At 26.8% G+C, this 13,363-nt stretch overlaps 2 protein-coding genes across 8 annotated transcripts in view; both read left to right on the plus strand.

The window, feature by feature from the left end:
- Nucleotides 1-13,363, plus strand: part of LOC127276707 (iron-sulfur cluster assembly 2 homolog, mitochondrial) — a 345,592-nt gene that overhangs the window by 314,055 nt on the left and 18,174 nt on the right. The gene's annotated exons all lie outside the window — the stretch shown is intronic.
- The window catches only part of LOC127276693 (synaptogenesis protein syg-2), a 219,781-nt gene that overhangs the window by 198,546 nt on the left and 7,872 nt on the right, over nt 1-13,363 (plus strand). For all 7 annotated transcript variants that reach the window (XM_051297301.1, XM_051297302.1, XM_051297297.1 and 4 more), the window contains 4 exons: nt 7,095-7,239; nt 9,212-9,342; nt 10,805-10,964; nt 12,599-12,898. In XM_051297301.1, coding sequence (XP_051153258.1) covers nt 7,095-7,239; nt 9,212-9,342; nt 10,805-10,964; nt 12,599-12,898 — 736 coding nt within the window. The remainder of the gene's footprint in view (nt 1-7,094; nt 7,240-9,211; nt 9,343-10,804; nt 10,965-12,598; nt 12,899-13,363) is intronic.

Genomic DNA, 13,363 nt, shown 5'->3' on the forward strand with positions numbered 1-13,363 from the left:
AACAATGATTTTAAGAATTACAATGAAAAACGAAACAAAAAAAAATAAAGAGTGTTAAAAAAATAACTCTTGCACAAAAGTAAAAACAGACGAGTAGTAAGATTAAAAGTATGAGACAAGGGGCAAAAAAAAAAAAGAAAAAGTCGAGAAAAAGAAAAGTGTGGTGAGGTCAGGATTCAAGTGTAAAAGAAGCGAGTGCCTTTAGTAAATTGAATTCCCATTAAGTAATGAGTTTACACACAAATAAAAGGCCAATACTCTTTCTGTAATTAATAGGAAAATGTGAAATTTTTTCTAAACTCCATTTTTCACTGTTAATGAATTTTTATTTTCTATTCAAGTAATTAATATATATATATGTTTTTATATTCAACGATTAAAAATATCCCTTGGAATATTTTCAAAATTAATGTAATATTCCAAAAATATTTAAACAATATTCCAATAATATTTCCCAATATTCCAATAATATTTCAACAATATTCCAAATAATATTTACCAATATTTCAATATTATTTCTCAATGTTCCAATAATATTTTCCAATATTCCAATACTATTTCTCAATATTCCAATAATATTTCCCAATATTCCAATACTATTTCTCAATATTCTAATAATATTTTAACAATATTCCAATAATAATTCCCAATATTCCAATACTATTTTTCAATATTTCAACAATATTCCAATAAAATTTCTCAATATATCAGTTATTATTTTCAATATTTGTCAACAATTTTACAAAAAATTTATGCAAAATTTATTTCTGAAACGTGAAATTATTCTTCCTACTATAATAAAACTCATGAATAATAATTCTCAAAATGTCGAGAAAATTTCTTTAATATTTTATCGCATATTATCAGGAAATGAATGTAAATTCAAAGAGAACAAATTGTTCGGAACTGAATCATATATATATATATATAGATAAAATCATAACATGTGAGCTTTTGAGTATATATATATATATATACAACGAGACAAGTTTGTGTCAGAAATTGAAATTTGGATTCAAATGGGAAAATTGGTTTGAATTCGGTGCTATAAATTTTGTCCGTTACAAAATTGAAGAGGGGTGACAGTTATAGTGGAGAGAGGGAGATGCTATAAAGGGAGGAAAGAGGAGAGGCGTTTGGATAGGTGAGTTAGAGGAGTATAGTCATTTCCCAGTCACTCTTCTCTATGTCGTCCATTGGTTTCATCCCGATTTCCCTAAATTTCAGTGTGCTTCCCAAACTTCATATTCGTGCGGCCACACGGATATTATGACGTACAACTAGATATCGTCCGATTTCATGTCAAAACGATCCTTGCACGCCATCGCCAATGGGATTGTTATTTGTGGCGATCGTTCACACGCCCCGGAATATAAATTATAATATTATAAAGTAATATCATTTCTTTAAATTAATATTGTTACACTTATATTTGTAATTAGAATTTTTTATTTTTCAATTAATAATTTATATGGAATGACCCATTTTTGAAAAAGACGTATTCTTTTTTTTATTTATTTAACATAATAAAATTGCGGAATATTTCATCCACATTCCTTGGAATATTCCTAACGAATATTACATCCCTAATGCAGGAATATTATAATATTTAGGAATTTGAATGGAATATTTCATAGGAATAATTCAAAATATTAATAAAATATTCTATAGTAATATTTAAGAATGTAGATTGATTATTTTATAGGAATCGTTCGGAATATTAATGAAATATTCCATAGTAATATTTAGGAATGTGGATTAAATATCTCCTTAGAAATAATTATAAATGCGGATTGAATATTCCACAGGAATAGTTTGTAATATTAATGAAATATTCCACAGTAATATTGGATGAAAGAAAAGTAAATGTATAGTAAATGTGGATGAAATATTCCATAGAAATAGTTAGAAATATTAATTAAATATTTCATAGTAATATTTAGAAATGGGGTGGAATATTTCAGGAATATGAATGGAATATTTCCTTCTTTTATATATATATATATATATATTTTGAGCGTTAAATTCTCTCTCAAAACCAGATAATTATTAGCGATCCTCAAATTCCGAGGTAAAATGGAGAGGGTGATGCTGCGTGTATATATATAGGTGACACGTGCCTGTCGATGATCAATTTCTCTTGTGGACCCTCGCCTCCCTCTCGCCATCGTAACTCACGTCACCGATAATTTTAAACCGTTTCACTGGGATAAATGCCTCATGGATTTTGCCCCGGCTACTACGTTATCGAAAGGATGACGGTTGAATGACATTATTTTGTTGCTGCTAGAACCTGAGTTGATTTCCAAACTAGTGAGATGCCCTCAAATAATATATATCTATGTATTTATATTCGTGCAAATGGATCGAATTTTTTTAAAATTAAAGAAGAAACTTTTTATTTCTGATCTATAACAAATATTCCAATAGAATATTTTTAACTCACATTCCACTGAAGCGTTGTGAACATTCCTAAAAAATAATCTTTAAGTTGAAATGGAATATGCCCAGTTAATATTCCATTGGAACCTAAGGAATATTTGTTACAATTATTTTTAACATTCCATTGGAATTCAATGGAATGTTAATTAAGAATATTATATTGGAAACTAGAGAATATTCCTAATAAATATTCCATTAGAGTCTAAGAATTATTCCTAATGAATATTTCATTAGAATATAAGGATTATTCCCAACGAATATTCCATTGGAATATTGTAAGAGTATTTTATGGAATCTTAAAGTATACTAATATTCCTCATATTCCAATGGAATATGTCTGTAATGTGAATGAAATATTCCTAATGTTTTTGCTTCCTCGTGGAGGAAGCTTTATAGTCCTTTCGTTTATAAAACTTTTCAAAGTGGCGGAAACAAATGTTTTTCTTTATAGAAACAAATTATATGAGATCCTGATCAATTGTCCGGATGTATGTATGTGTGTTGCGTATGTGTGTGTGTGTGAGTGTGTGTGTGTGTGGATCCCTTTTTTGTTTAGAAGATAACTTTAACAGGTTTTAATGGATTTAGATAAAATTTGGTAGGCTCATTTATCATATTAATATCTCAAATCTGACCAAAGGATTTTGAAAAATACCCACAAAAAAAAATTTTATCGTCTTTTTTCCAAAAATTTTTTTTTAATCGAAAAAATTTTTAAATAGAAAAATTTAAGGTTATATATAATAAAATCGTATTTCTTATGTGAAGACGAATCGATCGATATAAATAAAGTATACATTTGAGGTAAATTTAAAGAATTAATGAAAGTTAAAAAATCAAAATCACATTTTGGCAATAAAATTTTGCTTTCTCCACGAGGAAGCAAATTTTTTTGCTGATCGTAAAGAGGAAGCAAAATGTTCATGTAATAAACATCTGAATTTACAACTTGTTTAATAGATTATTCCTAATGTTCCAATGAATGATTCTAGGAATATGAATGCAATGTTTAAAGAATTTCAATGTAATATTTTCACGTGAAAAAAAACAATCTCAAGGAAACTGTTTCTAAAAATCAAATAATTTTCCATTAATTTATTATTATTATTATTATTGTCTACAATCACCCACAATATGGACTTTCATAACACGAAATACAATATAATTCCAAACAATCATCACAAAAGTTGAAATCTCATTAAAATTTTGTTCCCAAAAGAAGAAAGCTAACTAAAGCGACCGCAGTGAAAATCAAAAGCAATCTCCTTAAAGTTACATAAATTGAATTTTACAAATGATTTTAATTCTTGTCGCAGACATCTAATACACTTTCACCTATTTATGAAAAGTGACTTTTCCTTAAAACAAAACGACTGGTACAAACTATTAAAATGAATCTTGAGACTGAAGCACAAGAGGAGAGGGAGGGAGAAAGCAAAAAAAAAAATATAAATAAATAAAATAAATCCATTTACTCTCGGTTATATTAACTGCATTTTCTTCAACCCTTGTAAATACATGAGTAAACAAAGGGCCACAGCAATTAACGGTTGAAACCCAGGGAGTATTTCGAACTTCTTTTGTCCGCAAATAGCGTGTCAATGAAAGGAAAATAAAATGCAGTTCTTAAAGTAAGAAGTAATTAACTCGAGGCAGTATAAGGGTGAGTTTTAATTTCCAACAACGTTCCAAGAGCGGGCGCGAATTTACTGGAGTCCGTGAAGGAATTCCCGCTTCCGGGCGGAAGTCGTTCGTCAGGATGTAGGAAGCTTCTTGAGGAGGAACCTGAGACCTCTTGAGGTCGATCGATGGGCCTCGAGACCAACGAGTTTTCCCACTACACACACACACACACACATTTATATAGATATATATTGCATCTTTTAAATGAAATGAATGAAACAATGAGAAATCGCAAGTAAAATGAAACATATACAAGAAAATTCAAAAATGTTTCTCAGGTTTAGTTCGGACTATTACTGAAATATTCCAAAGTAATATTTAGGAATGTAGATGAAATATTTTATACGAGTCCTTTGGAATATTAATGAAAAATTCCATAGTAATATTTAGGAATGTGGATGGAATATTTTATAGGAATAGTTCAGAATATCAATTAAAAATTCCATAGTAATATTTAGAATTGTGGATGGAATATTCCATAGTACTGTTTCGGAAAGTGGATGAAATATTTTCTAGGAATAGCTCGGAATAATAATGAAAAATTCCATAGTAATATTTAGGAGTGTAGATGGAATATTTTGGAATATTAACAAACTATTCTACAATAATATTTAGGAATGCGGATGGAACAATTCAGAAGAATAATTCGGAATTCATGAAATATTTCCAAAAAAAACTAAGTATGTTGAAAATTTTAATATTCCTGGAATATTGATGGAATATTCCTATTGGTATGTGAATGAAATACGCAAAAAATGAAAAGTTTATATAGAAATTGAATCAATGTGATGAAGTAATCATGAAACCATCACTTTTATTCTATAATTACAGCATAGCGTGTTTGAAACACTAATGACAACGATGCAAATACCGATATGAATTCTTCATATTAATGCTTGTTACGTTGATTGCGACCTAAGATTGAAAAAAAAGAAATCCCAGTTCAGCCATCAACATTGACATCAAGTACCCTTTATTCAAGAATTCGTTTTCTTTTTCTTTCTTTCTTTCTTTCTTTCTTTCTTTCTTTCTTTCTTTCTCTGTGATAAACACCATCATGAGAGATAAAAGGGTCTTCAAACTTTTCCAATTTTGATTGGAACTTTTAGGATATTAACGTAAGAAACGCCCAACGAAGTTTCATCAAAGTCTCTCGATTCGCAAAAAAATATATTCTTTTTATTACTTCTTTTTTTGAAAAAAAAGAATCAAATCAATACTAATTTTTTATATTTGATCTTTAGGAATATTCCTAAATTCCTAAAAAATATTATATTGGATCATTAGGAATGTTCCTAAGAAATATTATATTGGAATCTTAGAAGTATTCCTAAGGATTATTACTTTGGAACATTAGGAATATTTCATCCATATTCCAGAAATATTAAAAATGTTCTCCACTTGGAATGTTGCTTTGGAATCTTTTGCAAAAATATTCTATTGGAATATTTTGGGAATATTCAATCGTAATGTTGTAGGAATATTCCATTGAAATATTCCAAAGAAACATTCCAAAGGTTTGGAAATTTTTAAATTTCCGAACTATGGAAGGAATATTCACAATGTTTCAATGGAATATTTCAGGATTTTTTTGTAATATTCCAGTAAAGTTTCTAGTCGTTTTTTTGGCAAAAAGTAACTTAATAATATTCTACGTACAAGAATTTTAATATTTTAACATAGGTATATGAAATTGGTTTAATCTTAGTTTCTAAAAAGACATTTATTTTGATAGTTATTATAATTCAATTTAACGATTTAATTAGCCATATTCATGTGCAGTTAAATAAGGTTGGGGGAGGGAGGGGAAGAGAATGAGAGTAGGGAAAAAAGGTACATAGCAATAATTTTACTCATACCTCGTGGACCTAATTGAGTCTATAAGGTGACCTGTATAGCGTCGAGGGAACTTGGCGCATTATAGCTTAGTTTAAATTGGCGCTAATCTGGGTGCCGAGTCTTAATGACTAACCCAACCCCACTCGCTTGGATTGGGAGACATTTATCGTCAGCTTGGGAGCGGCAAACAGTAATTGGAGCGCGTTCGCGAACTACAAAATTGTCGACCAATGGCTGAAAGGCAAAGTCATCAGACACACACGGGGGCCACATTCACGATGAACCTATCGCGTGACCTTTCTATTGAAACTAAACACTTTTAAAAAATTTTTTATTATAATTATTATTAATATTTTTATTATTATTACTTATATTGTTTTAAATTATTGTCAGCATTAATAGTAGAATTAAAATTTATAAAAACATTTTACTTTTGTCGAAATATTGATGGAATATTCCTTTGGAATATACTTAATGTCCCAATGGAATATTCCAGAGAATATTACTCGCATATTCTTAGGAATATTTCAGGAATATTTCAAATGATATTTCTTAAATATTCCAAAAAATATTACTATTACATTCCAAAGAATATTATTGGAATATTTCAGTGAGATTACTTAATATTAAAAAAATTTCTTTAGATTCGAAATAATTTCATTTGTTATTAGTTACTTTATATTTTAAATAAAATATAAAATTAAATTAAAATCTTATTATTTTTAATGAATTGTTTAAAAAATTAAATTAAATTTTACATTCGTACAAAAGAATTTCAATTATTTCAAATGCAAAATGAATTTCAATGTTTGATTCAAAGAGAAACGAGTTGCATTTCAATAAATTAAACTTTCATTTCTTTACTGTTTATTTACAGTATGAAGTAATTATATAAAATATGTAAAACATTTTTTCTCTTACCTATACATATATATGTATATATATATTTTTTAAAAAAGCATTTCAGAGCATAAATTATTTCAAAGTATAAAATTTTTGCAAAAATCTCTTCATCACCAAAAAGAAAAAAAGTCTACAAAAGACTAATATTATTTTTTTAATAATATTGTTTTTTATAAAAATAGATAAATATTTTTAAAAAATGCAAAATCTTTTCTATTCTGTTTTAGATTTCAGACGATGGGAATTTGACCACATCAATATTGACGTTCAAACCAACTTTACTGGACCACGACAAGGTTCTCACGTGTCGTGCAACAAATCCCAAAGTTCATAATGGTGCTGAGGAAGACTCTTGGAAATTAAATGTTTTTTGTGAGTATTGTAAAAAAAAATAAAATTCTCTTCCCGTTGTTTTTCTTTTATTTTATTTTTTTTTTTGATTGATTGATATTGATAGGACTGTGAGTGAAATGAATCGCTCGTCGAAATATATCTACTGACCGGATTAAAAGCCTGGTTGTAGGTTTTTGGATGAGACCATTGATATAGATTATACAAGCGCAAACGCGAATGTAATCGCAATAACGAGACGTCAACGAGAAGAGAGGGAAGAAGGGGGAGTGGGAGTAAAATAGAACACGAACCGACTTTTGCAATTTTTATATATATACGAGCGACCACGCACTCCAATTTCGAGGGCTACAATATATTCAGAGGCCTGAGAGAGGGAATTTTTTTTTTTTTTCACTCACCTGAAACACTCCGTGCGCGAGTGTGTTTTTTGATGCTTTCAATATCCAAAGCGCAAAACAGATTAGAATTCTCCGTCTTTTTTTTCTTTATTAATTAAATAACATTTTTTCCTGTCTCAAAAAAAGAAAAAAAAAAAATTGATAGAATCAAAAAATTCTGTTTTCAATTTTCGTCCCTATTCATCTATTTTTATTATTATTATTAATTATTATTATTATTTAATTTATAATTTCTTCTTTTTCAATTTTATTCATTCAAAATATTTTTTTGCTTTTATTATATATTTACTTTAATTTTAATTTATTCTGTATTCTAATAAAGTGGGATTTTTTATTTACTTGTATATCTATTTTTAAATAATGTCGCGATTCATCTATATGTGATCATTTCATTAATTAATTTTTTCTCTTCGTTTATTATATTTACTTTAATATTTTATTTATTTTTTTATCATTGATGATAATAATTAACTTTTTAGAATTTTATTTAAAAAAATATATTTTACAAAAATATTCCTGGAATATGAATACCTAATAATGTTTCTTTACAATATTTTTTAAGAGCAAGGAATATTCGATTTACATTTTTTGGAATTTTCCATTGGAACCGCAGAAATATTCTAAAAGAATATTCAATTTATATTCTAGGAATATTAAAATATTTAACACTTTGGAATGTTTCGAATATTATATAGATAATTTTCCACATTCCATCAATATTCTGCTTAAATATTCAAAAAATTAAGATATTTTAAATATTAAAATATTCCAAATATTACAATATTCCAAACATTAAGATATTACAAATATTAACATATTCCAAATCTAGATTGAATATTTTACTTTGGAATATTAATTTTAATATTTCTGAAATAGTAGTCGAATATCTTTTCGAATATATACAAAAATATTCCTAGAATGTATTTTCTTTTTAATTTCGTTTTTTCCGCTAAAAGTATTATTTATTTTTTAATTTTAATTTTTTGTAAAACTAGAAAAGACCGAGAAAATATCTTTATGAAATTGAATGTGAAATATTTAAATATTTCCTTTCAGATAAATTGAAATAGTACGAAAAATAGTTCAACAAAAGTTTGACACTTTATAACGGAAAAGTATATATATATTATAAAATTCTCAATTTCAACTTTATATCACTGGAAATTTTTTAAAATTTAATAATACAAAAGAAAATGAAGAAGAAAAAACAAAACAAATAGTATATTATCTAATTTTCAGAGAGAATTATAGAGAAATAATAATTCTTGTTATGAGTGGAGAGGGGTTTTGGGGGAATATAAAATATTTCTACAATGTCTATCAACGAATGCTTCTAAATGTTTAAATACGTCTGTGATTTCAATGATTTAACAACTCTTCATATTCTCAAAAAATAAAACATATTTAATTCATTAATTTAGTCAGGCTGTGAATCTGTGATAAATTAAATTTTTCCTCAATTTTATTTAAAAAAAAAAAAAAAAAAAATTATCTACGTTATTATTTAAACTTGTTATTTTACAATTACTTTTATTTTATTTCTAATTTATAAAATAATACTAAATTCGATAAATTATGTTTTTATATTTCAGTTATTCCGATTTTGCATCTCGAATTGGGATCAAAATTAAATCCCGACGACATTGAAGAAGGTGATGATGTCTATTTTGAATGCAAGGTCCACGCTAATCCATGGGCTTATAAAGTCATTTGGAAACATAATGTAAGTATTCATATTAGTTTAAAAAAGTAATTTTGAAAAATTATTTCTTTAATTTTTTCTTTATCTCAAAATATTATTAAAAAAAAAAAATTCCTGATGTCACAAAATATTCTCACATTTAATTGGAATGTTAGGAATGTCATTGAAAAATATTCTATTCCTATTCCAAAAATATTCCATTGGATTATTTAGAATTTCTTTTGAAAATATTTCCTTAATATTTCAGGAATATTTTTGGATTAGGAACAGAATATTTTTCAGTGATATTCCTAACATTCCTTAGGAATAATTTTTTCTATTTTTTTATTTTATTTTTTTATTTTTAGTTTATTTTTTGTTTTATGATTTTGTTTTTCATTGAAAAAGAAAACAAAATTGAAAGAAAGAAACACACGTAAAGTTTCTTCTCATTTGTGAAGCTTTTAGCTTTTACTCAATATACCGAACATTTTCTTCATGGCACACATATATATAGATCTTGTTTCATAAGTCCCGTCATACCTTGTAATAGAATGTTCGTAACAAACGTTTCCTTTATCCCCCCCTACCCCCATTCCTTCTTTTTCCTCCATCCTATGAACTTAGCCCATTTCTCTGACAAATATTCATTTCTTTTTCCTCTCCCATAAGAATTCATTCCTTCGACATTTTCTAAGAGAAAAAGCATCTTTGTGCAGCGCTCTCACTACTTTCGACTACTCTCTCCCTCTTATTCGTGGATAACTTCACTTCTACAAGAACATTACCATTCCTTTTGGAATTTCAAACTCCTTATTCTACTGTATTTCATGTATCTATTTACCATGAGCAACGCAAATACTATTTTTTTATTTTTATTTTTTTTTATGAACTTTATTCTTTACTGCATCAGTCTTCATTATACGATGCGCTTTTATTTAAAAATATTCTGAATAACGAAGCAAATATATATGTTTATAACTCTATAAATTTGGCCTCATAATATTTATATTTGACATTCACCAAAATGCGTGTAGAAGGTGGAGAAAAATTTTTCAATGTAGAACTTGTTTTTTTATAATTATAATTTGGTATCAATTTTCCCCAATAGCATGGAATATTCCATTAATATTCCTGAAACATTTGGAATATACAAAAAAAAATTACCAAATTATTTCAGGAATATTAAAATATTCCTCCTTTGGAATATTATAGGAATATTCCATTGTAATATTAATGAAACATTCTCACAACTTTCCATTTCAATATTCCTAAAATTTTCCAATCTATTTTTCTTATAATATTCCAAAAATTTTCTAATATAGTACTAGGAAATCCCGAAAAAATATTTTATAAACATTTTCTTTAAATATTCCAAAGAATTTCTTTGAAATATTTTCTTGGAATAATATTACTCTAATATTGTAATGAATATTATTTAAATATTCCAAACTATAGTACCTAAATATTTTTAATTTGTTTTGCATTTTATTTATTGTTTCAGGGCAACGTGATACAAAATGATGTGAAAAATGGCGTCATTGTACAACAATATAATCTTGTATTGAGACATGTAAATCGTTCTCAAACTGGAAACTATTCCTGCGTTGCCAGTAATGTCGAAGGCGATGGTTACAGTCAAAATATTGAAATAAAAATCATGTGTAAGTTAATTTTTGTTTATTTTCTATAAAAATTAAAAAAAAAAATGTGTTATTTTTCTTTGTTTTCAACATTTCTGAAACTAACAATAACTGACATGTAAAAACATTTTATATATAAAATATTAAAGCAAAATATGATAAAATCAACAATTCATTAAAATGAAAATAAGTTTTAAGCACTGTTATAATAATCAAAGGCGAATACTGGAAAAACATTTTCTATTAAACTAATAATTACACTGAGAGTATATAATATTCAACTTTTTTTTTTATCGACTAAGTTCCCTTAAGTTAATAATATACGTATTCGTGTCCCATTTTGGTTTTAAATAAAATACAGAATAGAAAAAACTTTTTTTTTTTATTAATCTTATCGATTAATTATTTTTGAAACTTTTCCAAGCAAAATCATTGAAGAGAGAAAAAAAATTACCATCGATTCTTTTTGTTTTAAAGTGACCCAGATAGCATAACTTATTCCTGGAACTTTCCAGGAATATTCAAATGGAAGATTTGAATATTCCACCATATTATTCCTAAATATTCCTAAATATTCCATTATAATATTCCTAAATATTCCACTATAATGTTCCTAAATATTCCATTATATTTCCAAATATTCCACTGCGATATTCCGCTTTTGATTTCAATTGACCAAAGAAATATTCCTGTTTCAACAATTCTGTTTTTTTTTCTTTAATTTTTTTTAACTTTCATGTTTTTTTACTCATTCTGTGTTGCTGTAAAAATTAGCCCTTTTGTTGCTCTCGTATTACAATTGCAACGTCTGTTTGCACATGAGGAAAATGAACAGAGAAAGGAAGAACAATGCGAGTACAATATTACACTTTCAATGAATCTGCATCAGATTTTCTTTCTCTTGTTGTTTGGTATATATATTTTTTTATACATTATTTTATAGTTATTTCAACGAGACTATTCATTTTGTAATTTCTTGCGTCTACAAATGAGCTTGATTAAAAAATACATATACACATATAAATATACAGTAAATGTATATTCAAACAAGAAATACTTTTATAAAAAAATAATAAAAATTAATTAATTAATTTAATGCTTAGATTTTATAAAAACTATTCCTAAAATATTCCACAGAATATTCTCACAGTATTTTATAGAAACTACTCCTAAAATATTCCATAGGATATTATCGTAGTATTTCATAGAAACTATTCCTAAAATATTCCACAGAATATTCTCGCAGTATTTTATAGAAACTATTCCTAAAATATTCCATAGGATATTATCGTAGTATTTTATAGAAAATATTCCTAAAATATTCCATGGGATATTTTCGTATTATTTCATAGAAACTATTCCGAAAATATTTCACAGAATATTCTCGCAGTATTTTATAGAAACTATTCCTAAAATATTCCATAGAATATTTTCATAGTATTTCACTGGAATATTTTTAATTTTTAGTATTAACAAATAAAAGAAAATAAATATGAAATGAAATATTTTCTTTCTTTTTTTTAAATAATTACAAATAAATTAAAAATAAATATTCCAATTAAATTTTTCTTATCCTTCTAAAAATATAAGACTCTTGTTATATTTACGTTGAAAACAATGTTAATGATGAAAAGACTTTTTGCAAATATTTACAGATAAGCCAATTTGCGTACAAGGACAACAGTGGGTCTACGGTGTTGCTCGTCATGAGGACGCTAAAGTTATTTGCAAAGTAGAATCATATCCACCGCCAAATAATTTTCGTTGGACATTCAATAATACTGAAGAAATGGTTGATGTACCACAAGCACGTTATCAAAATTCAACTCGTCATTCACAAAGTGTTCTCACTTATCGTCCCGTTAATGAAATGGATTATGGCACTGTTTTTTGTTGGGCAAGCAATACAAAAGGACAACAAAAGAATGCATGTGTTTTTCACATTATTCCCGTTGGTATGTAAACAAAAATTATTGTTGATTTTTTACGATAACATTCTTTTTTTTTTTTGATAATTAAAATTCGTTAATTTTTTTTCTTTCTTTCTTTTGTTGACAATTAAAACTCGTTAATTTTTTTTTGTGAGTAACTCAAACAATATTTTGTCAACCATTTGTATATATATATATATATATATATAGAAAATATTTTAACGAACAATTTCTCTGGGCCATAAATTTGGGACAAATGTGGAAAACTCCATTGCCCCGTTGTGCATACGTTGGCAAAAACGTATTGAATCAAGCCTTCAGCTTTCATATTTTATGTTGGCTTTATCTTTTATGGGAATAATAAAATCGTTTATAACAACTGGTTATCGAGTAACACAGCTACAAATATTGCAGTCATTATTGTGGCCGAGCTTGTCTGATTGTTATTTCTCTCATGTATATTTTATTTGGGTTGTGTCCTCATTTAAA

This window comes from Leptopilina boulardi, unplaced genomic scaffold (genome assembly GCF_019393585.1).
Source record: "Leptopilina boulardi isolate dan_hultmark-lab unplaced genomic scaffold, ZJU_Lbou_2.1 LbouV2_151, whole genome shotgun sequence".
In the NCBI taxonomy this organism is placed as follows: domain Eukaryota; kingdom Metazoa; phylum Arthropoda; class Insecta; order Hymenoptera; family Figitidae; genus Leptopilina; species Leptopilina boulardi.